The 27782-nt window shown below is 43.5% G+C and overlaps 1 protein-coding gene across 5 annotated transcripts in view; it reads right to left on the bottom strand.

Annotated features, from left to right (window-relative positions):
• The window catches only part of ldlrad4b (low density lipoprotein receptor class A domain containing 4b), a 59348-nt gene that overhangs the window by 7381 nt on the left and 24185 nt on the right, over window positions 1–27782 (bottom strand). Inside the window, exon 1 of one of the 5 annotated variants that reach the window (XM_061227296.1) lies at window positions 26092–26153. The exons of 2 other annotated variants lie outside the window; for them this stretch is intronic. Coding sequence is in view for 2 of the 3 variants with exons in the window: in XM_061227277.1 (XP_061083261.1) it covers window positions 24742–24841 (100 nt within the window). In the remaining variant the exon portion in view is untranslated. Of the gene's footprint in view, window positions 1–4626; window positions 4742–24741; window positions 25041–26091; window positions 26154–27782 lie in introns of those variants that run through there. 2 more of the 5 variants (XM_061227277.1, XM_061227287.1) reach the window with 2 other exon arrangements.

Below are 27782 nucleotides of genomic sequence, written 5' to 3'. Positions count from 1 at the left end.
TGCGTCCTGCGTGGCGGTATAGTCGAGTCACGGTCAAAGGAGGAACTTGTTCCCTCATGCCCCCTCCCCCCTCACTCCAGCCCGCCCCACCAGGAAGGCTTGGCACGTTAAGAGAGGGAGAACAATGGCCGCGGCGTTACGTTTCGTGCCGCCCAGTACAGACACGTCTCGTCAGGCCGGCGAGGAGGACGCGGACGCAAAGAATCCACACCGCTTTGACTGAGGACCCAATGGGCATCTGTGTGTACCCTAAAAGCATTCTCCTGCCTTTTGCACTGTTCTTAAACCACATGAACAGAGGAAAAACACTACAAAGAGCTTGAGTTACAGTGAAGTCACCCACCGCCACAAACTCAGGACAGCACGGGCTTTCTATAGATTACCCACCAGCTGTTTACTAAAATATTAGTAGTGTAGACTTTACTTATAATTGTAGAAAGCAAGCATATTCGAGAGCCTAATAAACACTGAGGCAAACCAAGGGATAGTGTTCAGTTGGCCATGTAATGGGAATGGGCCATGTAATGGGAATGGGCCATGTAATGGGAATGGGCCTGAGAAGTTTAGTGTGGCTGTTTGTTGCTTAGTTTTGGTACTGGCGGTTGGGAGGGTCCGTGGCAGAGCTTAACTGGGATGTTAAATCCCAAGCCCATAACCACATTAGGTGAAGGGAGTGCTCACAGTCCTGGGCAGGGAGGGGGGTGTATGTCTGAGGGGGCAGCCGAGAACATTTTCCACAAGGACTGCACCGAGTTCGACACCGTTCTTCTCCGAGGAGAGGAAGTGAGACAGAGAGAGAGTAAGAGAGAAAAGGAGGGAGGGAGTGACAGAGACAGGAAGAGAGAAGGGAGAGTGTGTGTGTGTGAGAGAGAGAGACAGAGAGGGATTGAGTGAAAGAAGGAGGGAGGGAGAAAGAGACAGAGAGGGAGGGAGGGAGAGAAGGAGAGAGAGCGATAGTCTCTCTCTGTGCCCAGCTGACTCTCAGAACAGTGTGTACCCACACGGCGGGAGAGGCTGGCGCAGTGGTAGTTGAGGCAGTGCGGCTCTGCCCATGCCCGCTCTGGGCACTAAACGGGGCCCAACAGGAAACGCACAGCAGCCTTCGCTGAAACGGGGGAAGAGACTCCACTGGCCACTGTTATACATCCGCCAGCTGGATTTACAGTCTGCTGTAATTACTCATTCCTTAAAACCGACTTTCAGGGAAAGAGAGAGGGAAGATGGCTGAGCAGACATCTCACTCCCTTAAAATCTTCTTAAAGAGGAGAAAGAGCAAGCAAGGGAAAAAAAGAAAAGGAGGACCAAATTATTGCTTAAATTTTCAAAAAGGTAGAGAACAGTGATTAAAGATAAATATTTAAATGAAATACCAAGATGGGAGGAAAGATAGGTGTGAGATACTAGCATCTCTCAGAAAAGAGGCAGACCCTCAGCTCGACGCAGACAGTTCCTTATCACAGCCGCACGCACATGACAAACGATGATATCACAAATTGGCAAACGGCAAAACTCAGAAGTGCCTATTCTTATGCAAATTCAACGACAAGCAGTATGAGACGGCAGTAACAGAAACACCAGCGCTTCGCAAAGCCCCGTTTGCCTCCCTTTGACCTTTGTCCTTCCCCAACATTTCCTTTTGCTCTTTGGATTCAATTCCTGCGTAAATCACACACTTTGGGGATAATGCACCTTTCTTCTCGCAATAATCCCCATTAGTACCAGTCTCACTGCATGGTCAAATGTGGTCGGTTTAGACGTCATTTTCTCTTCAACAAATTCTTCTACAGTCATTTTACACATAATGTATAGCTACTAAAATCATTGAAGTGGTCAAAGATCAAGACAGGCATAAAGATGACAAAATTGAGCTTGGTACTAAACTTTGAGAAGACCAATGGTGAAAATCAGTCATTCAGTGAAAATGTGTAAATTGGCACAACCCTTTATGTGCAGCTGTGCCACTAACCTCTCTAAAACCAAACTACCTCACAGATTTAAGTGATTTAAAATAAACGGTACTGGCTAGTCAGAAAAGGTGTCCAAAAATGAACGTAATGTCCTTTTGAATGCACCATCACAAATCTGCGTACCGAGACAGTATGTATCATTACAACCACCACAAGCTTCCATCTAACTTATTTTTTTGGATCGCAAGTTTATTTAAACTATTTAAATAAACACTTTAACAAACCATTTTTTTCTAAGACTCATCCCCCACCCCCCCCCTGGCCACAGAACACAACACACACACAGTCAGACACAACGGAGATTCAACACTGTTAGCTGCTGCATGCCAGGCTTCCAATTTTCTGCGACTCACTCCATGAATCCGAGTGACCGACACCTCCATATGAATAATTTGCAGTAAGCTATTCAACCAATGAGACCAGGACAAAGATGTGCAAGCATCTTTAGCTGCAGTGAAGCAAGTCCACCATACACATTTTTGAGCTCGAAATTACTTCTAAATTACTTTAGGCAGATTAATAAAAGTACTATGATTTTGGGGTGTCTCGGTGGCGCAGCCTGTAGAGCACTGACCATATGCTCATTGCGAGCCGCGACGTCGGCGGTTCGAATCCGACCGTCTGACATTTGTCGCATGTCTTCCCCTCTCTCTTGCTCCCATTCTTCCTGTCTCTCTATACTATACTGTCCAATAAAGCTGAAAAAAAGGCCTAAAAAATATCTTTAAAAAAAAAAAGTACTATGATTTATTGTTGTGTTGTCATCACGACACTTTGGCAATATATATTTAGCAATATGCTACGCCAATTAAGCATTCAAATTAGATTAATCAAGTTTCGAATTGTCATTCAAAATTAGTACTCCGGGACAGCATGGAATATCTCTTAACAATATTGGATAAAGTGGCGGCCAGTTGGTTAAAAAACTGAATTTGCAGAGGGGCAATCCCAAAACGTATGCATGAAGGCGACGACAGACCGGAGGATGAGTGAGCTTCATGATGTGTGTTTTGGTGTTATGTACAGTAAGTGTTATGAACCGTTGACATTCTGTGAAGAAAGAATATGAGCTGATGGTCAGGATTTTGGCTTCCATCTGTTGACATTCAGGTCCAATGCTCAGTGCAATGCGCTGTTATACAGCAGCATTGGTTTTTGTCCATTTCTCTCACACAGCAAAACAGACCTGGGTCAAATAATTGTTTTGGACTCAAAAACTTTTCTCCACTTTACTGAACTTGTCTGGTGTATTGGAACCTATAAAATACTTGCAAAACCTGCCTTCCGGTCCTCTTGGTTCGCTCAATTGCACCATGGAAGCTTAAGAGTATAGAACAGTATTTGAATAGAAAACAATTACATATTTGCTGCAGCAAAGCTGACCTGTAAAATACACATCTCATAGCGTTTCGCCATAAGAGACCATGCATAATATTCTTATATTGCTTAGATAACACAAACCGCAATGCACACCAGTGCTTGACAAAGGCTCACGCTAAACAAAATAAACTCACAAAATAAACCTCTAAATCATGACTCTCTGCTAATTCTAGGGGTCAACCGCACAGCAAGCTACATGCTTTACCTAATTTAGCACTCCTGTCATAGGTCTGCGGGAAAAAGACAAGCAATCTTTCAACAGCAATACTTCAACTCCAGCGCAATGTGACCGGCACCTAACGGCATTCCATAATGCCAAGTATTCTTTCGCCAAAAGCGTATCACGAAGCAGGATTACCGAGTTAGCTGGATAAGTTCACAGAGTAAAACCGAGAACCCCTGCAAAACTTGACCGTGGACTGATGTGAAAACAGCTGTTCTGGCTTTTCGTTACCAGCTAGCTCGGTAATCCATCTTCGTGACATACCCCCCCAGGACAGGAAATTAAAAAACAAAACGCTAACTAAACGTGAAACAAAAAAGGTGGGGACTACAACGACAAACCAAGCCACCGGCCAAATTTGAGTGGCCTTGTGCCACGCAGATCAGACGAGTCAATCGGCTTACTGCTCTGAAAGTGGGGTCACTCCGGGATAGAACCACCGTGACCCAGCCAGACACAAACATTCAGCACAAACAGGAAGAGAAAGACAAACAAGCACGCACAACCCCCCCTTCTCTATTAGACACGGGAGTCAAACACAACCTAGAGAAAAAGACATGCACATAAACTCTCTGCAGTCAAAACTGCGCTGGTGGGTGGGGGCAGGGGGTGACAGAACTCAATTCAACTGAAGTTCTACATGTGCGTGCAAGTAGCTAGAGGAGGGCTATTTTTGCAAAACCATTTCCTGTTTCCTGCAGCTCTTCCTCAGAGGCCAGACCGGCAACGCGTGCTCCCAATGTGAAGATTTGGGAAAGAATAAAAGTTTTGAAATGGCAACTGCTCTCAGCGGCTCAGTTGTCTGATTCATTAACGGTGGAAAGCCGAAGCCGTTGCCCACAAATCGGTGAGTTGCAAATTTTAACACGACCCATTCTGTCAACATGCATGCACACACAAACAAAACAAACACACACACACACACACACACACCATATGTTCAAAAGCCGTCCCTTTTGTAAAAACAAAAACTCTGCAACAGTCGAGGAGCCACCAATGCCTGCCAGCCCACCGAACACATGGGCGCTGGGGAAAGGGGGCGGCCGTACTCGGTACCTTTCTCCAGTGGAGCGTGGCTGCGCGGGGCCCCCTTTCCGGCTGTGACATTGCCCCGATCTCTCAGCGACATGTTCAGTGCAGCGGCGTTCTGGACAGCCGTGCAGAGTCTCCTTCCCAGATAGCGCCAGACCCCCCCCCTCCCTCCCCGTCCTTCTCCCAGACCAGCCTGCTGAGCTCACACCGGCCCCGCCAGGCAGCGCTGCAGCCGTCGCCATGGCAACGGACGGCTCGGCCCGGGCAAGGGCCCCGGAGTGGCGGGGCCTCCTAAAACAGCGACCTGGCAGAGAGGCCGCTGAGAGAGAGAGAGAGAGAGAGAGAGAGAGAGAGAGAGAGAGAGAGAGAGAGAGAGAGAGAGAGAGAGAGAGAGAGAGAGAGAGAGAGAGAGAGAGAGAGAGAGAGAGAGAGAGAGAGAGAGAGAGAGAGAGAGAGAGAGAGAGAGAGAGAGAGAGAGAGAGAGAGAGAGAGAGAGAGAGAGAGATGGGCCAAGAACAGACAAACGACCTCACGCACGCACGCAGACTCCAGTCTGGATTATTTATCCACACATGAGAACAGGGAAGGGGCACACAGGAATCAGGACATTAATGATTCCAACGCAATTAATTACTTTCAAGGATACCATCTCCCAAGTGTCACTACTAAGTGTGACTTCCAAACTTCTTAGACTAGTAGATATTTTGGTTAGGAACAAGCACAAGGAAAATGTGGCATTGTATCATTTTTAAATAAGTTGGGTCCGACCAAAAAAGGTAAGGTAAAAAGATTCCAATCAAAATGATAACATAGTAATACTGTATTACTGACAGCTAGGGCCATTAACAAATCACAAAAAGTTTTGGTAGAAAAAAATGTAGGTTTAATTTTTTAGCTATCAGCAGCTTGAGGCCTTCCCCTGAAATGCCAGAAATTAATGGCAGTTTTAAAGAACAGGAAATACAATACTCTCATTCTAACTGCAGAGGTGGATAAATTATACATACTTGCGGTTGTCCTCTGGGCAACCCACCTCCTAAATCTGGTAGCCCAGATTTGTAACAGCACAAATATGTGCTTGGGTTGATCTGTGCTTTTAAGTGCACTTGCAAAGAGATTATTAGTGTAAAGACAAAACAACAACAGCAAGTGCATTAGCCAATCAGGCAAGAGAATTTGGTCAAATTCATGAAACACACATCTCACTCATTACGTATAGGCATGGGGCAGTATGAGATTATGAAGACATGGTAAACAGTAATATTTTTGCCGAAGGTTACCAAAGTATAACTAATGTGCACCTCTAAAATGTGTAATTGAAAAAACTGTGGGTAAAATATATATATATATTAAATTAGATAAATATGTATATAAAAATATACAAAATATATATATATTTTTTTTTTTAAATAATACAAGGCATTAATGCCATTAATGCTTCAACAGGAAGCAACTTCACCCCAAGCCATTTTATATTCTGTAAGTTGACAACTCCCGGTGCTTTTTTTTTTTTTACTTCAACAATCGACTTTCTTTATACCATGGCACTGAAAAATAACCAACCACCTTGGGCAAATACAACATTCTGATTGGCCGAGATGTGTCACTTTTTTCCACAGCCAAAATATCAATGCGCACAATATCATGCACAATGCATTTATAAATCATGCAAGTAGTCCGGTTATAGCCCACCTGTTGCATGAGGATAACAAATCCTAGCTTTGCGACCGCTTTAATTGGCTATCATTCAGAAAAAACTAAATAGCTTACTGGTAGTGCGTGCTTTCTAATATTCCTGGCCTTGTTTGTTTTACTGCGAAGAATGTGAACAACACAAAACCATTTATCAACAAACATTTCATAGCTTATGAAATATGTAGTTATATATGTCTATGTATAGCCTACAGCTTGATCTCTCCCAATTTTGTAGTTCTCTGCATAATGTCATCTTTAGCCATCTTAATTTTTATTGGAATATTAATTGGAGTATAGAAAATATTTAAACGTTGTAGACTTCATTGAACAGTTATTGCCTACCCGCAAACTCCTTACCCCCACATTGCTCCAGGGGGGATTGTACCCTGGTTAGTCTAATCTAATCTGAATACTTCAGAACTTTCTATAAATTGCTTACAATTATTTTGTGAGCTCACATTAGTTAATAGCCTATAAAGTTTTATTTCCTTTCGGTGATGGTGAGCGAGTGAACTTTTCTTCAGCGATGATGCAGTTAGCTTTTAGTTGCAGCAGGTAATTTTAGGTTGCTTGAAGAATTATTATCTTGGCAACAGGGACTGTTATTTTCTCCCATTCCTGTTGCTTTGGCAAGTTAGCTGTGGTATTGGTACAATAATAACCTATTAACAAATCAGTTACGAAGAAATAACTGCCCTTCAGGGTGGTAAGGCCTGACGCAAAACACCCTGTCAGGCAATTATTTCCTCATAACTGACTCGTTCATAGGGTATTATCCCTTACAAATCCTATTCCATCTTTCTCAAGACGCGTTTACTTTGTGTTGTGATTGGCAATTGGTTTTCGTGAAGCCAAGGTGACGATACCATTCCTTTATTTGGGCTATGCATGTAAATGGATACCCAGGCATGTAATGTAGACTCACCATGTTCCCAACACCAAGTTAGCTCACGATGTTCCGAACAGTGCAACTTCCATGATGAATTAATAAGAAATTACTTCCAGATCAGCATAATTCAATTTAACCACAGCTTTATAATTATATTGACATAAGATAGCTACAAATTTGCCATCTAGTTTAATAATGTTATAGGTCGCATGGCAACATTAACATCCAGAAAATATAGAAAATTAAATTAAATTAAAATTAAAATTAACCGAACAAATAGTACGTCAGATTTCGTTCTTTTGACCAAGGTTATTCATTTCCAACTAATTAGCTGCATGTTTGGGGAAAAAAGAAAAGGCAAAAATGATCTGCCTGTCCGCTGGGCTTTGCCTTGCTGAGGTTTGGTTGCCCAAGACTAAAATCTGGTTTGTGCCAATTTGTCCAGCCCTGAACCTGACCACAAGCACTCGGCCGGTGTCCTGACTTCAGATAAACTGGTCAGGAAATGGTCCTCTGAACTTGTTTTGTTGCTTTAACAGTGAAAGGGTTGGTATTTTTGTAGGCATTAAATCATTTGCAGACATAAATGTAAAAAGTTTGTGGGAGGGCAACGTCTGAAATCAAGATATTGTGGCTGGATTCCAAAACCAATTTCAATGAGAAATTACCATAGCTTCAACTTTCAACCACAACGTAAACATAAATCATCCACCATTTCAGACGCTGTATACTGTATGATGCTACTGAACCACCAGAGTAAAATTCTGTGTAGACAGTGCAGACAGCACACAATAAAGTAAGGATGAATGCAGGTTTGGCAAACACAGAGACAATACTTTTTCAAGCCAGGAAGCAGCTTCCAGACCATCAAGAAGGAACAACAGTTAAATTTATAACAGGCATAAACAACTGAGGCCGCTGAAGTGTAATTAGGAGCCAGCTGATCTAATACAAGGACACAGGAGAGTAGCAGGGCCACATCTGTCACCTTAAGTGTCTGGTTGAAGTTAGCACTGTCCTCAAAAAAAGCACACCAGTCCAAGATTCAGGGCCTCTCTTGAGCTCAGACGGGAGATTAAACCGACTTCATAGGCAACTCCCCACACATGTAGACACATACACACACACACTGATGGGGAACGTGCATGCACCACAGAGCGTCAATTTTCCTATGGTTATGGTGCGTGCAAAGTACCCTAATCATATTACCAGCCCGGGTTGAGACAGTAGCATTGGCTTATTTTAGAACAAAGCCACAGTGGAGATCTGTGCGAGAGACTTGCACCCCCCCCCCCCCCCCCCTATCTGCACCGTTTCACCAAGCCAACGAACAAAGGCACAGGCACAACCTGACAAGCTACGTGGGCAGGAGACTGGGAGCCAAGCAGGTTTCACAGAGAGAATGTGCCAGACGGGGGGAGCTGTGGCAGAGGAGAACAATAAGCTGCCTGATTTTGAAATACTCCTGACAGCCTGGAGTGAGTCACAGAAGTAACAGAGGAGCACCCGTGCTCTCATCCCCACTGTCTGCACACCCTAGCATGCGTGCATGCACGCACACACACACCTCCCACATACACCCAACCCCTCACACACACACACACACACACACACACACACACACAACCCCACATACACATACAAATTTACCAATCCATCACACACACACACACACACACACACACACACACACACACAACCCTGAATACACACACAAATTTACCAATCCATCACACACACACACACCCACCAATCCCCCACACACATACGCCCACCAACCTCTCGTTCTCTCTCTCAAACACACACACATACCTCCCACATACACCCACCAATCGCTCACACACACCTCCCACATACAACCACCAACCTCTCTCACACACACACACACACACACACACACACACACACACACACACACACACAAACCACTCACGCACACGGCACACACTCTGAACAGCATGTGCCATACCACACAGACTTGACAGGAAGGTCCAGCTTCCTCATACCCACATTTCCCATGCAAGGTAATACAAATGCAGAAATAGACAGTACTGCACTGCAATTTACAAACTGCATTATGTTGCAAATTAAAAATTCAGCCCACTATAAATGTCAAATGGGGATCTGATGTAACACTTACTTTTCGCTCTAACAGACAGAATGATTATGAAATAAACCTTACCTCTAATGACTAGAAATGAACATGAGAAAAACATGAATACTAAAACAGAAAATGATAATTTATAATTTAATCAAGTTATCTTCATAGCTGACAAATAAAATATAGGCTATGCCCTAACATTGCTTTCAGAAAAAGACACCATGTAAGATCAGCAATAGGTTCAGATATTCTCTTAAAATAATGCAATAGTACAACTGCAAATAATGAAAGTAATTAAACTAAATTAGCACTTCACAGCAACAACATTTGGAGTGCTTAGTATGAAAACGTAGGTTATTAGAGGCTATTCACAATATAATTTGCATTTATTTCACGTCTTTGTACCAACTAGGATTGTGTATTCCAATATGGATTCAATTTAAATATTTCAAAAACGGCTGAGGGAAACTATTCTTTTAAACCGAAGAGTCTTTAAACTCACAGATTTAGCAAATTAATTGAACAGATTAGCCTATTCATTGGGATAGCCAAAGGTGAGACCAGGGTGCATGTGAGTAAGTAGGCTCACAATTAGGAAATGCTTAATTGGGTTAGTCAAAGTAATTTAATACCTACAAATATTTTGGAGGCATACTTGTAAAAGTATACCAAATGTGCAAGATGTTCTTTCCCTGCTCCTTTGGGCCAGATAAAACCTATCCAGGTGACTGTACCTGGCCTACTTTGGGCCACATTCAGGTGGAGGGGGTAACTCAAACTGAGCCTGCCAGCCCAGGGCCAGCTGAAGAGCAAGCTGGGGTCACCACGGTCATTTGGCACTTGGGAGACAAATAAAATCCCAACAAAACAAAGAAAACAAAAACAAAGCAAAAAAAGCTAGACAAAACACCGTCGGGGGAAAACAAATGTTTCCCTTTTATGACCCGGACAAAAAATACCCCTAGCAGTACACTCTCTGAAGGTAAAAATGGAAGAAGAAAAAAACAAAAACGAAAATAAACACGAACCTGCCTTCTTGGGGGCAAGAAAACATGAGAGAAATGCAGCAGTGGAGGGTGTGGGGGTAGGGTGAAAGGACCTGAGTTTAATCATGTTTGTTGTGGGACAGGGCAATCCCATTGTGCCGCGTTTTCCCGCCTCACCGTAGCCCTCCCTGCTGACCTCAGTTTCTAATCTCAGATAAAGCGCCCGTATTAAAGACCTCTCGATACGGGCTCCAGACATGTCTAGACACTCTGTGTCATAACACAGACTTCCCTTGAATTATTTAGCCTCCATAGACTGTGGCGAGGCTCAGACTGCCTGATCCTAGACACCACCTGCTGAAGTCACAGCTACCTTTCCTCAAAGAAAGGCCCATCTCCCGCTGCTGCATGTACTGCCCCAAAACACTGCTGTAGGCCATGGCTGGGGCTCATTTAGTTCAGATATTTTTTTAATACATGCAAATATTATTTTTTAACAGTTGAGCTTTACATTTAAGCCACTGGTAGACTGCAGCCAGATACCGCAATAAAAAATAATTATAAACTCAGTGATCACGTTATTAGGCATTTATTCAATTTTTTTTGTAGACTTATTGGTCTCTTGCTGCTGTAGCTTATCCATTTCAAGGTTCCATGTGTTGGATATTCAGAGATGCTCTTCAGCATACCACTGTTGGAACATTGAGTCATTTGATTTTCTGTCAGCTGCCTGTCAGCTTGAACCAGTCTGGCCATCTCCCCTGATGTCTCACATTAACAAGGCGTTTTCGCCCACTGCCGCTCCCCAGATATTTATGTGCACCATTCTTTGTAAACTGTAGACTGTGGCAGTGAAAATCCCAGAAGATCAGCATTTTCTGGGATACTAAATCCACCCCGTCTGGCACCAACAATCATTTCACGGTTGAAGTTGTTCAACTTAGATTACATTTCTTCCCAATTCTGTTTGGCCTGGACGACAAAAGCACCATGTCTGCATGCTTTTATGCAATGAGGTGCTGCCACGATTGGCCATTTATACATTTGCATTAACAATTTGGTGTAAAGGTCTACCTAAGAAAGTGGTCAATATAAAAATAAACCTGTTCTGTTCATGCTTTTGCGGTTATGATTTTTATCGATAACCCACGCAGTGGAAATGCCCCAGTGTCCGTGGCCTGCTGCGGAGAGTTCTGGAAGTTAGTGGGGCCACCGATGAGTCTGGGCAGGCCCACTGCTGAGCTCCAGCATGTGAGCCAGCTTGGCAGAGACGCAGCTGAGGATCGCAGTGAGTCAGCGCTAGGACCTCCGGTTTTCTCACCGTTTATCACACAAGTAACCGAGGGTCTCGTATGATTCAACACCTCCTTACCACAACGGAGGCTGATTAATCCTTTTGTTTTTTTTTTGTTTTGTTTTTTTCTCATGCCACGGCCCTATATTGTTACTACATTAAAGAGAATACTCAGGAGTACAGGACAAGACAGGCATTGCAGTCTTCGGTGGATTTCAAGGGCTGTCATAAAAATTCCATCAAGCCGGGGGTTAATCTCAGTCTACAGCAGATGCTTTTTTTTTTAGGGTTATTCCTACAGGTTGCCTTTCTGGAATCAAAGGCGTCGAGCGAAGTGCGCACGGCAAAAGAAAATGGTGCTCTGCCAGGCGGCTACCCTGCTGTGCCAGTGTGGAACAAGCAGGCGAATCTAGGTCTGGAAAACAAAAAAAACCCTGAAATAAAAAAATAAAAGAAACAAGACATGGCAGACGGGCTTTTTTTTTCTCTTTTTTTTTTTACAAAGCTCTGTACAGCAACAGTCTGATCTCAAGGCGAAGGAAGAGAGGAGGAATGCGGCTTCACAAATTCATCCGACTGAACGCGGAACGGCGCAGCCCAAAGAAAAACCTGTTCACGGCTTTCATTAATGCTGACGACAGGTGCGCTCAAGTACAGAGACGGACGTTATACAGAGCGGACGCACATTTATTATATCGCGATAAACACAACGCTATTTTCACCACCGTTATATTATCGGTAAATCGCATGTTGGTTTTCTTAACATGCACTGTGGGTCGGCTGTCTTCTACTTTTGGCAGGAGCTCATTTGTCAAATACGCTGTCATTGTACTGAACTTGAACTGTGACTTGAGAACTGCTTCGATAGGTAGTGTTACACACAGACTACGCACAATTTTATCATCCCCAGCCCCACAGAGAAAAGCTGCATGCTTAACTTTTGGAATAAGCCCGGCAAGCTTTTAGCGTCAAATGCAACAGTGATAAAGGGAAGTGTCAAAGCAAGGATTAGAAATAAAAAGCACCTTGGTAATGTTTAAATAAATGCACCACTCTCCTAAATCCTCCACAGAGCCAGACTGCTGCACCTACATTTCTATTGAGTGAAGGAATGGTCCTTTAAGACACAAAGAAAGAAAGAGAAAAAAGAAAAAAAAAACATCTTTGTAAAGAACACATTAAGTGTGACATTTTCAAACCACAAACACTTAAACCAATCTCATGGCACCAGCTGTGGAGGAACAGGCAGATGTGGAGGGAGAAGGGTGTGGAGGTTACAGCACGCACTTTTCTTTCCCCCATATAAAAGCGTGAGCCGGGCCGATCCGTCCACCAGCACCGCTCCCAACTTCAATACATAAACGGCGTCAGTGGTGGCGGGGTGGGGGTTGCGACGCTATTTCCTGTCTCCACCCTTTACTGTGGAGCTGCAGTCTGGGAGCCAGCTGCACTTCCAGAGGCTCGTGGGACCGGTGCAGGAGAAAGGCAGGCCTCGTCTTGCCTCCTGCCGTTCACAGGGCTGTGAAGAGGACGGTTCTCACAATGACTGGACACAAACGGCTACGTGTTCAACAGGACGAGGTTCAAAAGAAAGGCATACAAGGACATCAGTGGCAAAGCTGCTGAACTGAGGAGAAAGAAGGAGTTTGTGTCCCCACCCCTGCCCATCTTTTATTTTCCCCTCAAGCCTCGGCTAATTGTTGCCGTACGCCTGTCCTGCCACCACAACGCCCTTTGCTAATTTGTGAGAACGCAGTGTAGAGCACCTGTCCTCCAAACTGAGCAGCCAGCCAATGTCTACTTTTCACCAGATGACATGTTGTCATCAGACCTGGGTCAAATACGTAATCGTTTTGGATTTAAATACTGCTCGATAAATCTTGCCAGGTGCAATTGAGCCAACGGAGAGGACCAGAAGCCAGGGTTTGCACTTTTCCAGAGTATTTAATATGTTCCAATACACCAGTACACTCAGTAAAATGTAGAAAATAGTTTGAATCCAAAAATAATTATGCGCTTGACCAGGTCTGGTGGTCACTTTACTGTACTGTACAGTTACTGTACGGGGGAAACCCTACTGACCAGAACCCTCCCTCGCTGGGAAATGATATTCCAAATGATGCATCAAACCCATGGGGGGCTGCTTGCCACAGTCAGCACTACAAACTTCAGGATTTATTACAAGAAAGAAGGGTGCGTCCTTTAATCATGGGTCCAAGGGCTAGTGTTTTGGACAGACATAGCTCCTTCTGCCCAAGTCGAAAGAACCAAGAGAGAATGGCTACAAATGGGCTTCATAAGAAAACACTCGAGAATGTTACACTGCAATAACGGCAAGTTGTCACTTGTGACAAAGGCGGCCATTATTCAGAACAGAAATAAAACTGAGATAAGCGATACCATCACAGGCGTCGTGGATTGAAGGAATCCTTTTGTGTGCCAGAAAGCATGCGGAGGAACAGCATTCACGAGCTCAGCCCTCAAACAGCTGGGAGAGGCGGAGGTTGACAGCCGAGAGCCGTAACACAGATCCGTATCAATTATTCACAGAGGTGCTTTGAACGGTTTATCAAAACTCAATCAGCGGCGTCGTGCGGCTGCTGCCGGAGACGTGGAATTACTGCCGCACGGTGAGGGCCCGAGATCCTCGCTCTCGTCCAGACGTGGATCTGTTCCAAAGAAACCGTCTACCAGACGGCGAAAGCCACGTTGCACATCTGTAGCAGGGTGCTCTGAGCCCCTACACCCCCAGAGTGGTGACACGGTGACGCAGGTGACGGCTGCTCGAATCTGCTACTTAAGCGTTTTGAGTGAATGCCAACAGTCCCCTTCCCCTCCCGGAACAGAGAATCTCTACAAGCCACCTTTGAACCAATTAGATTTGATGTAATGCGCTCACTCAGAGGTCAACTCCTATAGCAGACCCAGTGACCTTCTCATAAAAGGAAGCAATACTTCAAACATACCGCATGCATGCATCATCCCAAGTTATTGCATGCCAGGATAGCACAAGAACGTGACACAGCATAGTTTTAAAAAATGGAATAGTGCAGGCCAACATTAAAGGTAAAATGGATCATTTCGGACTTCTAACGGTCCGTAGACTGTATATTTTGAAACCCAAATTTAAGGACTATAAACACGGGCAGAGGGTAAGTCAACATGTCAGTGAGCCTTTTTCAATGATAGGAAGGGATTTACAATGGTCTTGTAACAATGCTTTAACGCATAAATCTTACCTATTGTACCTTTACGTATTTAAAATATTTACTTAAAAAACAAGCAGAAATCAAAATTCACTTTTTCCTAAATAAAGTGAATTCTTCCATCTGAACAAGCCAAGGTACAGTATACACTCAGTGAGAAATTTACTAGGTAGACCCATAAACCAGCTTGTTGATGCAAATATTTAATCAACCAATCATGTGGCAGCAACTAAATGTATAAAAGCATGCATACGTGGTCAAGAGGCTCAGCTGTTTTTCAGACCAAATGTCAGGAAGGGGAAGAAATGTGATGCAAGTGACTTTGACCGTGGTATGATTATTGGTGCCAGACAGGGTGATCTCTGCTGATTGCCAGTGATTTTCACACACAACAGTTTCTTGTCTTTGCAGAGAAAGGTGCAAACAACTAAAAACATCCAGTGAGCAGCAGTTCTGCAGACAGAAACGCCTCGTTAATGAGACGTCAGAGGAGAAGGGCTAGACTGGCCAAAGCTGACAGGAATGTGACAGTAACACAAATAATCATACATAACAGGGAGCAGAAGAGCATCTCTGAACACAAAACGCATCAAAAATTCCCCTGAAAAATGAGTTTCACTCATGTATACCCCATGTCATGGAAGCTAGTAGACCAAGCCTCCATTTCAGCCTGTCTTTAAATTGCAGTACAATTGCTTGTACAGTTACTGCAGATATACACAGGTTTTTATCTAGTCTATGCAAGACCACGGATGTTTATTGAACAAGTCAATCAATAAGCAAATTTTGATAATCCTATAGACAACATTATATATTAGTCAGATAGCTGGCTACACACTTGATATTTTCTGCCATCTTTGCAGTTCTTAAAATTTAGAACACGTGACAAATGGTTTCATAAAGGAGAAACCGTCCGCTCAATATCTGGCTTTGTTAATTAAGAAAATGAATCTGCATCAATCTAGTACATAATGAACTGTGATGTATAATTTCAAACTGTATAATTTGCTTTGAGATAAAGCATTTGCGCTATAGAAGATATCATGATACACTGACAACCAATATTTTTGGGAATGCCAAACTGACACAATTAGTGAACAAGTTCAGAGACAATGGTCACAGCATGGACACAATTAATTAATTAAAAGACATTACCATGTAAACACTGTACTAACAATAGACAGTTAAGGCAGAGCTTTTTGTCACACAGGTCAAAAATCTATGAAATGGAAATAACAACCTTTAAAATTACAAAGCAGAAAATGTGAGCAGGAAAAAAAGCCTTCATTCTCTTATTATTGAGCCCTATCGACTCAAACTAAACAGCTTGGCCAATAGGATGTCTTGCAAATGTTGGAGGCTACCCTGGAATAAGTGTTGCTAGACTGGCACAGAGCAACAGCAAACTAACACTATAGCGAAAAGTTCCTGCTAAATTTTCAAAGGCACCATTTCTTGAAGTGGCAGGCTAATGTTTTGGACAGCTTGTAATGTCCCTATAGATTAAAATAGAAAAGTACATTGCAAGAAACATCTTTTTGTTAAGAAAAAGTACATTTTCTTAATATTTCCAACTGAGTAAAACATTTTAGTGATGCTACTGACAAACTGGAATAGGTTAGGGTCATGCCCCGTAATTTGGAATGCTCTATCAAAGCTGTAGGAATTTCTGCAACATGCTTATGAATTCATACGTACATACTTACCCTGGAAATAGGCACAACCATCTTGGAATTTATTTTCAACTATGTGGGGTGGCAGTGTAGGATATTATTAGGAAACTGGACTTGCAACTCCAAGGTTATCCGTTCAGGCTCGGCCAATGTACCCTAGCGGAAGGTTCTCAACCTGCACTGCTTTAGTAAAATATCCAACTGTATTGTAGGTATGCCTGTGTGTATTTCTTCATTAGTTCATGCATAAAAGAGCTAGCAGAAGGTCTAGAGTTGATTCTAGAGTGCCATCGGCATTTGGAATCTGTTGTCCCTCAACATGAGGAGCAAAGACGTGTCAATGCCAGTAAAGCAGGTCACATCATTAGGCTGAAAAATCAGAGCAAATCAATCAGCAATGGCAAATTACCTGGTAGACTACAGAAGACCAATGTAGTGGAATCCTTCTAATGGTGAAGAAATAGCTATAGCTTTGTAACTGTTCAACAGATCAAGAACACTCTCCAGGATGTCAAACACGACCATCAAGAGAAGACTATGCCAGCATAAACACAAAGGGTTCACCACAAGATGCAACCCCCAGGCAAGCCTCAAGAACAGATTCGCCAGGTCACAGTAGACTTCTGGAAACATCCGGTCTGCTCAGAACCAAGCAAATGCATCAAAACTGATTGGACAATGCTTCACCATTCAGCAGGACAATGATCCAAAACACACATACAAAGCAACTAATTCGTTTTTTCAGGCCAAAAAGTGCAATGTTATTGCCTGGACAAGTCAATCACCTGACCTCATTCCAACTGAGCATGCATTTAACTTAGCTGAAGCATTTAACTTAGCTGAAGACCAGACTCAAGGCAAAAAGCCCTCAAAACTAGCAGCCGCGGATGCAGTACAGACCTGGCAGAGCATCACCAGGGAAGATTCCCAGCATCTGGTGATGTCTATGGGACACAGACTTCAGGCAGTCATTGGTTGCCAAGGATTCCCAACAAAATATTGAACTTGATTACTTTATTTCAGTTTGTTTTAATTTGTCCAATTACTTTTGGTCCCATAGTCTTGGGGGGGGACTATGTCTAAAAAGGGCTGTAATTCCTATATGGTTCACCCAATGTGGATGGAGAAGCCCTCAAATTAAAGCTGAAAGTTTTTCATTTTATTTCAACTGTACAGAGCAAAAACTAAAAAATGTGTCACTGTCCAAATAGTTAGACCGCACCGTATGTATGCATGTATGTATGTATGTGTGGATGCAGTGTAACTTAAGAATTACTAAAGAATTTTAGCTGTGTAAGTTGTTCAGGAGAGTTTCACACTGGCATTTTTTGTTTATACACTTAAATTAAAGATCATGTCGTCAAAAAGGAAGGGAGAGGTTGGTACAATCAGGACACAGTCCTCTTTCAGGAAAAAAACTCAGAGAACATAGAAAATATGCCCATTTCAAAAGAGTGCTTTTTGCATCACGGTTCAAAAATGATATTTGGACTTAATGTGATTTTAGTGAATGCAGGCCTGTTCATTTTTCCATTGTTAAATGAGTGTAGATACCCTTGACATGAGGGGGCAGTCACATTCCGCAAACCTTAGAATTTACATTCAATATAGAGAGAATAAAGCAATCAGAAGGTGCCACAGGCAACCAAATTGATCCCCCTTGCACAATGTTTTCTCCAGGGGACCATGCTCCCAACCCCCTCCCAGGCCAGCTTTCTCATTTAACAGGCTACTCAGATGTAGGTTTCCTGCAAACCGAAGTGATCTCTAAGCTCGCCTTCCTCGTCAGGCTCATAACTAAGATACTATAAGCTTAACCAGCTTGACACAGTGATGCAAGAAAAATCTGCTATTTCGGTCAATTACTTCACCCAACGAATGACGATATTGGGTAGGTGGGCCTCCAATGGAAGCTGACAATCCAACTCCACAAATGATCGATCACATCACTTGGTAGAACTGCTCAGTTGGAAGGCAGCTCAAGCTGAGATAAACGACCCTAACCCAGATACCGTATCTTTCCTTGCCAGATGTTTGGGATGGACACTAGGGTGACGTGTGTCACCCACAGCACTTGTAGCCACAGAGGGCACTTCCAGCATTCATATTTGATCCAAGCTATTGGATGGCCACTGCACTACAGACATTATATTCAATTTCACATGCATCTCAGCAACATACAGAAGTCTGAAGTCCTGTAGCCAGGTTTATAAAAGCCTGCAGCCTGTTTGATCCTAATCCCCTTTCCTTTGGAACCGGGCTGTGACTGAATGCATCCTGTTTGAACCTCCTCGTAATTTCTCTCAAGTATTCACTGGTGCCAGCGAATTGTCCACATCTTTTCATGCTGCTACCAAGGTCGTGATGAATCCAAAAGGATAGAAAAATGTGGAATTGTACTCTCCAACATGCTTTTTCTTAACAGGGAAAGCTATAGCTAACCTCAGGACATTTCAAATGAAATAAACCATAACAGCCAGAGTTTTTGTGGCATGGATGCATATATTTTGCGTGTGCAGATTCTCAAATTAAACAACCCACATATAGGAAACATAAATGTTACTACCCAGCGAACACAAAATGATCTCACAATGTTGCTGCCATGTAGTGGCAATGTTACAACATTAACCAAACATTCCCAAAACATTGGGAGAACATTTCACGTTCGCTGGATAGACAACTCCAGACAGTGAGACTTTCTAAAGCATCCTTAATGCTTGGTTACTTACTGCAGTTCCGAAAACAAGCATCCTGCTAACACAGCAAGTACATGTCTGTGGATAAACAGTGCCGACATCCAGAAGTCCTCAATTTCCATAAAGAGGACGGGACAAAAGGGACAAGAGCTTCCAGTCTGCAGCTCTGCCCCCTCAGACAATAAGCTGGGCCTATCCCACTCATTAGGATCAGCTGGGGAAACGAGACCCAAGGTGGACTGCCACACGTCAGACAACCAGATCCTCCCGTCTGGAATGCTAATGAGGGCAAAAGTCTCCACCCAAAGTACCGACTGCTATTGCCGCCTGTAATTGTGTTAAAATCTAAAATCATAGTATTGGTATAATTATTTTGAGTGGAGAACGCAATCTTCGGAGATCTAAGGAGTCTCTTATCTCCCTTGTTCGCCCCTGGTATCCCTTCCCAATTTCCTGTAATCACCAGGCACCCCGAACAAGCTCATGATGGAAATAGGTAGTGGGAATGAATTCAGCCCGGGAGTGTAAGAGGGGGTATTATGGAGACCATTTGGGAGAAGAGTGGGTAGGTGGTAAAATGGGAACAAATGGAAACCCTTACAAAAGGATATCCTGACAGTAATCTGCAACTAACTTTCCTGGCAGTCACTAGGTTCTTTATGCAAAAAGCAATAAATTTACAATACACATGCAGACCGGTGTACTACCTTCACAAATACAGTCAACCCTACATAGTATACTTAAGTATGAGGACATACATCTATTCAATATTCCCATACAAGTCTTTTGCGTTTTTCACAATTTTGTGTTGAAATCTACTGCCAAGCAAATAATCAAGCAGATATTTGTCAAATCTACTTAAATTCCAAGCGCACACAAGGCAACTGTAGTGGACTAGGGGCACGGTTCATGATGAGACCAGACTGTGAGAGGCATTCATTTGGGAATCCCAACATGCCAAACAGCGTGAGTAAATAGAACGCAGACAGAGACAACCCCCACCCTCCTCCCCCAACAGACGTCTGATTGAGGGGCCATTCCTGACGCACTGGGACGACGAAATCTGGTCCGCCGGTCCCACAGGCGGTGTGAGGGATGATTTGTGGGGGTGGGGTGGATACAGACACAAAGGGGATCTATGCCCAATGTCAAGGCTGGCTGACTCTAGCTCCCCCGGGCCCTCCAGTGTGCGTCTCAGCTGGGGTGTCGAGGGTTCGAGGACGTCAACAACCGGAGTTGACCTTTCCCCCACAGTCAGACCCCCCAACGTGGGCGTCTGGTCTCAGCACCATTGCCCTCCCATGAACGCTCAACTGCAACCCTGTTCGCAGGTTTTGCTGGGGAAACGACTCAACCCTTGGATGCGGCTCCACCCACACAGATATTCCCTTTGAAACTAATTACGGAAAAATAAGAAAACAAAAGATTAAAAAAGCGCTTTTAGATTCGAGACCTTCGCTTTTTTTTTTTCATGTTTTGTTTGGGTCTGAATAAACTGCATAAAAGCACAACAGCGGGAGCAATGAACAGTGCACAGTTCACTGCTGGGAGCCCCCAAACCTCTGATTTTGGGGAATGGGAAAAACAATTTTACCTCAAACGATGGATTTACATTTTTGTTTTACATCAATTTTCCCCCTTTCTATTTTCTATCCTCCCCAGCTGAGCTTCTCAAGTCACTGCAGTGGCACCCTCACCCACACAAGGAGCACTTCAGCTGAAGCGCCTACACTCCTCCTGTGTTAGTACATCACACAGACAGAACTACTGCAGTGCTAGCCCTAATTGCAGATGACTAACCTCTCACTGATGACAGCTGGTCACCACTTTCATTTGGGAAGGCTGTTCAGGAGCTAATGCAGTTGTGTTAGCCAAAGTGGCCAACTTAACCCCCCAAAATTCACCTAGAACTCCCACTTGCTGTCAGCCAATGATACACCAAAGATTTCAAACTGCAAGACTAGGCGATAGGGTCGAATCGGTTTTTGAGAGGAGCGCCGTTAGACTGAGCCACAAAGGAACCCATTTATTTTTTATCTTAAAATTAGCTCATTCACAGGCTCAAATCATGTTCCGCTCCTTCATTGGAAGCGAGACTGTTGACTCAGGTGGTAAGAGCAATCGTCTGGCAGTTGGAGGGTTACCGGTTCGATTCCGCCCTGGGTGTGTTGAAGCGTCCCTGACAAGACACTTAACCCCCAAATGCTCCTGACGAGCTGGTCGGGGCCTTGCATGGCAGCCAATCGCCGTCAGTGTGTGAGTGTGTGTATGAATGGCCGAATGAGAAGCATCAATTGTACAGTGCTTTGGATGAAGGCCCTATATAAATTCCAACCATTTACCATTTGGTAAAAGCCAGTCTAATTTCAGGATGAACTGCAAACTGTAATATGAATACAGTACATGAGGCACTGTACCCCTTTGTGTACAATGGCATATCGCCTAGTTAATCCCCACCAGTTTCATTTGACTCAATAGCACTGAGAAAACATTTTTGCATTTTCAAATGGCACGAAGAAATGCGTTTATGGGCTGTGAATAGGAAAACATTGGGGTACAAGGCACAGATTCATTAAGCACCTCAATCAGGGAGTTGTGATGAGTTAAAGAACCAGTTTTGAGCATAAATTTTATACGTGAGCATACACTTGATGAAAGCCTACTTTATGAAAAATATTTATAAATAAAATTCATAGATATTTAGAAAAAATAAATAAATCTTAGCAGATCTTAACCTAATTGGTAACCATAACATTGTAACTGAGCAACAGAAAGCTCAAATGATTACTTGTTCGCAGCACACGCAACACTTTCAAATATCTTCAAATATTGGAATGGCTTCACAAAATGTACCTTCACTGTAGACCAACGTTTTTAAGTCCCCAATTTTTTTCTACATTGATTATGGAAAATATTTGTTCTTGAGACATTTATAAAACCAGAAGCGGCCCAGGCTAATTTAATCTAGCAGCTCAACACTAGCCTATATGCTCGACTAAAGCTAGACTCCAAATGTGGGGGAAAAGGGACAGATGTCACAATACCATGATCAGATATGAGTGGATATGTGGTGTTTTGGTTAAAAGGCCGCTTCAGTTAATCCAGCCACATCTGCCAACCTTAATATTCAGTATCTGGTTACTACCGTGTGTGGCCTGAATCGACCCTGGGCCCCACAGGAAATGAAAGGGGATGCACACATCTACCTATACTAGTCTTCCTGTCATGAGCGTATAGTTTGAAAGACGATTAGCAATGACATCACATGACACCGTTTACTACTTTGACCACACAAGAATAAATTGGCCATGTTTTGATGACAGAATGAAAGCTTTATCTTCAAGTCTTAATATTCTACATGGTCCCCCATGCCAATCAATTAAAACTCAGTGGTCTTTAAAAATATATTTTTTTTTTTGTCCAATTTACTTACTAATTTTGCCTGCTTGCACGCTAATGCAATGTTTAAAAGCACTGCGATTATTCAAATCACGAGTTACAAAAGGGGGCAATTCTGCTACTAATGAATATTGATAGGGCATAAATGGTTCTACACATGGCCAGGTGGGTGGTTCTTGTTCCATTTAATGGTTGCAACCTCGATTCACCCAGAGACCAGGCCTATAAAGGCCTAAATTTCTCCTTAGAAAGAGGCACATTGGCTTGTCTCATTTACAGCTAATTCTGAGACTACAATAAGGCAAGCTACAAACTAGAATTGCACCCATGATCCCAGCACTCCCTTCACATGGGATAGAGGAAAACAAGTCTCATGAATGTTAATGTAAGGAGGCAAAAATCACATTCCAGAACTGCAACCCCCACAGCAAAACAAAACGACACAATTTGGATGACTATTCGTGAAAATAAATTGTGCTAGACTAACCTTCAACCAATTTAACAGCTACTGGCTGCACAATCCTAGCAGTCAACAATTTACAAAGTGTGTCTCCAAGATGCTTAGTCTAAAAAAGATACTGCGCTGTATTTTACAGTCTTACAATCACCTTTATGAAAGTTACAATTTTATGCCAGGTAGCCCAATTCTGAATAAAGCAACTTTCTGTGCCGAATACGTCATGAAAATCGTTTGCCTTTTATACTGAGATTCAACTTCAACCAAACTACTGTAAAATAGATTTAAAATGTACAAAATTCATTGTTGTGAAAATCTCAATGGAAACTGGTGAAGTAGCCCTGTCACCAGAAACAACCACATCTGAAATGATGCACTGGGAAACACCAAAACATTATTTCATTCATCCTTTAAAAAAAAAAAAAATGTATCATGGGTGCAGAAAATAATAATAAATGTGTAGGCCCTGTATGTGTTTTGAAAAACCATGTAAAATAAGAAACTAAAATGCGATGCGGTCCAAGTTTCCTTCTTTAATTAGTTATTTACGACAACCTGTTAAGACACATTTTGTGTAAACTGGTGCACATTACTCTCTCCACATCAATCGACTATGCACATTTTTGTTGCAGCAGAAAAACGAGAAAGAAAAAAAGACAACACCATTACGCGAGCAAACGGGCCCGCGCCTACCGGTATCTCAGTGAGCGAGAACAAAAGTCTATTTTTGTAATTCCAACTCCGATTAGCAAACATTTTGGCCATTTATCATAACTGCTAGTTTCATAAGGCCCCAGACCCTGCCAGTCTTTTTACCTCCCACTAGCATATTCTTACAGGGCCTTTGTCCTCGATGTTATGCAGACAGTCCGGCAATCTTGTCCAGTCTCATAGCATGAAAGAGTCTGGGGAAAGGAGGGGGGAGGGGGGGGGTAGTCTGATTTTCTATCGAATCTATTTAGATTTCAAAACAACACCAACAATAACGTTGGCAATCACTATAAAAATACGCGAGCTTCAAGAAAACATTTGCCTTAGAAACCGTATGGACTCGCAATTTTTTTTAAACGTAGTAAGTCAGCCCCATTGCAGGAGTTTGGCGACTATTTTTCGGGTTCTTTACCTCCACATTGACTGTCCAGAACCGGCTACTTTCTGTTATGGTCATGCGAATCACATTTCATAGACATGGAGGAGCACATCTGATACCACAACTAAGCCGGACCACACGCTATCCTTTATTCGTATAAACAATTATGCTAGTTAATGTAACCTATAATCTTAAAACACTGCAATTATTTCAGTGACATTGATGTAAAGAAACCCGAACAATCACTTGAAATTGTCTAGTTCAGTGGGATTCTACTTCAGGCGATCACAACCATTCGAGTAGACGAAAACGCAAAATAACAATATCATTAGAACAGGGCTATAGCCTACCCAAATACAAAGTTTTACACTTGAAAATGCAATCGACAGCGGCTCAGAAAACAACATATTATGCCGTCTAAATACACGGCCTGCAACCCAGACCGGTTTTCCAGTATCCCTATTCAGAAAAATGCATGGCTGTATTTAGATGACGCTGGGGGTTCACCGAACACAAACTGCTAACCATCTGCCGCTGACACAATGTAGCACTCCCAGTTAAACCATTTCTTTTGTAAATCCGCTCGCGTTATAAAACATTTAAACATCCATACACATGCATTAGAAGCTTCCGTTTCGACCACAACTACTTACATATCTCCATCCCCTGGGGCTGGGATCCGGTGCAGTTGCAAGAGCAAATGACATTGGAGTTGGAGTTGATGGGGCTGCCCAGAACCGTTAGGTTTTGCATGAGGATCGAAAGAACAGTGAAACCGAGAGGAGCCACTGGCAGCGGCCCTGAGGACGGGAGGACAACTTTCTAGCAGCCCGCTGTCAGTCTGCCTCTCCGACCCCGCATTATTTCACGCCATTCTCGCCGCAACCGACTTGACTACCTCCGCGCTATGGCAATTTAGCGTCCAACATATTGTCGTCTAGTCTTTCTCCAACCCTTCCTCTCGACTTCATTCAAAAGAATGGTTCGCTGTTACGTGATCATGTGGGCAGGCTTAGCTACACACCACCCCCTCCCCCCCAAAAAAGGCAGCGGTTCAGGCCAGACATGGGGGTGTTCGGAGCAGACTCGAAGAAGAGACTGGTGGTGACAATGGCGATGAAATAGGGGGTGTTTTTCGCCGGTGGGGGTGGGGGCGGGTAGAATTACACACACTCATTAGTGCCAGCCACGACCAATCAAGGCAGCCATTGAAGAAGCTAACCTTGAGGTGACCCCGTAGTCTAGCAGCTCTTCAGCACATGAGTCGGACCCCTCCTGCCCGAGCCGTCTACAGTCTATAAATAACATAGTTTAAAAAAATAATAAAAAATGCACCGGGGCAGGCAAGATAGCTGCCAGGACATCTGCGTCGAAATCCTAAATTCGCTCTGAACATGGTGCAGTATCTGTAATAGACTAATTGACAGCAGTAGGCTTCTTATGGATTTGTATATTTATCATGCGCTTACATTTCGGTCAATTAAAGGATACAAAACAGTAGAGTTTTAATCTTGCACAATTTTGAGCACAATATGCACGTACTAATGCGTAGGCTACAGGGCACATGCCATTATATGAGGAATACACAGCGTAATCGAGCACCCGCCCCCCACACTAACTGCCAGACAATTTAAATCGCTTCTCCACAAGGGACCCTGGGACCTCTGGGCCAACAATTTAGCACACATGGGAGCAGAACGACGTGACTTCCAGAGCAGACAGTAGACTGATAACACTAGGCGCTGAATACCAAACGCCACCTCTACCCTCCCCCAGTCTGGGTGGCTGTCTGCTTTCATAAATAGAGAGATGCATTCATTAAGAAAGGCTTCATTATCTCCACATCATAAGCACGAAAAACAAGCCGATAGATGCTAGAGCGAAGCAAAATCTTACTTTATATAGTTAATAGCAACTAACACAAAACCGTCACTGAGTTAGTATGTCAGCTAAATTATTGTTAACAATATACATCTCAATTATACACATATTAGTGACTTTACCACAAAAGTAGATCCCTCCTATAATTGAATGTTTTATTTGTCCGTTGCTGCTGTATCCAAGAGCTTATCTGCAGCTGACAAAAATAGTGCAAAGCTTCCTGTTTTTTGTAGTTCTTTTTGGTAGCTCCACCTAGCGTTCACACTAAGGCGGTACACGTACCAGAGGCAAGCCAGCAATGAATCAGATGAATTAAAGTCTTGTATTAAGTTCAAAATCAACAATGGAGCAAACAGATTTTTTTGCAACATTGTCCAATAATATGCACTAAAAAGCAGCGCATAAGACCTTTCTTACAAATGTAATGAACTCAAACACCACTTCAGCATTATCTCTTGAGATAATGGAATTAGTTCATTTCCATCTCCCAAAATACAACCTTTCATCAATTAATCGTCACGTTACATTAAGGAAGGTAAACAGATTTACAGCATTGTCCCAAAGCTGTCCTTTGCACACTCACTCTCACACACCTGCACACACACCTGAATACAGTAGGGAAATAATACCAGTGAAGTTTCAGACAGGTAAGGCAACAATTTCAAGAAAACTCTCCAATTAAATCATTAAAATGACATGACAAGTAGTTACAGCGCAAGGGGGAAAAAAATGACATGACCTTATTCATTGAGTCGTTTACATAATGCTGGAACAAGGCCATATACAGTCACAAATTAAGACAAACGAAGGGACAAAGTATTTACCCCTGTACTGTTTATCGTGACACTACTGTGTATACTAACAGTCTAGAATAAGAGCACTTGTACTGCTAGCTCCCGAGTGTTCAGATGGCATTTCCTGTATCGAGGCATGTGCAGTGCAGAGTTGACAGCCCATATTTACAGCGAGCAGGCATTTCCCTTCATTCTGAGCTGTCTGTTCTGGATGAGGAAAACGAATGTCTCGGACCCGCCTCTCAAACTGCAGTGCTCCCACAGTCCCGGATATGGGGAGCAGGGAGCTTCCTCTTACTGCGAGTCACAGAGTAATCCTCCCTCATCCCGCAGGTGCCAGCTGCAGTCCACCTGTTTCCTAACCACCCACCCCTCCTCGCTCGTGTCTGCCCTCACAGAGACAGGCTCCGCAGGGCGGCACACCTTACAGGCTGGGACAGAGAGACTGGCGGAGGGACGGAGGGGGGATGTTTGGGCGCCCGCAGGCCACCGCCGCAGCGCAGTGTACATAATCACCAGGTATTGGGTTTTTTGCTCCTGCAGGCTTGTTGAGCGTCGTAATGGGCCGTCTGCCCAGGAGGATGAGGTAATGTCTAGGTTTAATGCCAATCTCCTGAACTGGCAAGGCACAGTGGGTAAACAGGCTCGGGGGAGGACGGGAAGGGCAGCTCAAGCGCCGGTATAAAACTAATATTAATGACAAAGACGACGATGTCGCCTCACAGCGGTAACAACCGCGACAACGCAAACGAGAAAGGCGACAATGAAGCCGTCGATGCTAGCCGGCGTCACCGTCGCAAGGACGCTGGAGTTATTAGCGCTGGGCTAAAAATAAGCAGCACAATCTTCATGCATTTGGCAGCACGTTCCAGCTGATGCGTGTGAAAGTGACTCGTGCTCCAGACATGGAGGGAACATGACGTCGTGCTCCAGACATGGAGGGGTTCAGAAGAGAGCCTGGTTGTGGAGGAAAAGCTTCAGTCAGTGTCCCAAGGCTGTGACACTAGTTCAGGTTTCTT

Source organism: Conger conger, chromosome 1 (assembly GCF_963514075.1).
Source record: "Conger conger chromosome 1, fConCon1.1, whole genome shotgun sequence".
NCBI classification, from domain to species: Eukaryota; Metazoa; Chordata; class Actinopteri; order Anguilliformes; family Congridae; genus Conger; species Conger conger.
The sequence above is the reverse complement of the archived record's forward strand: the minus strand, read 5'-3'. Positions and strand labels throughout refer to the sequence as shown.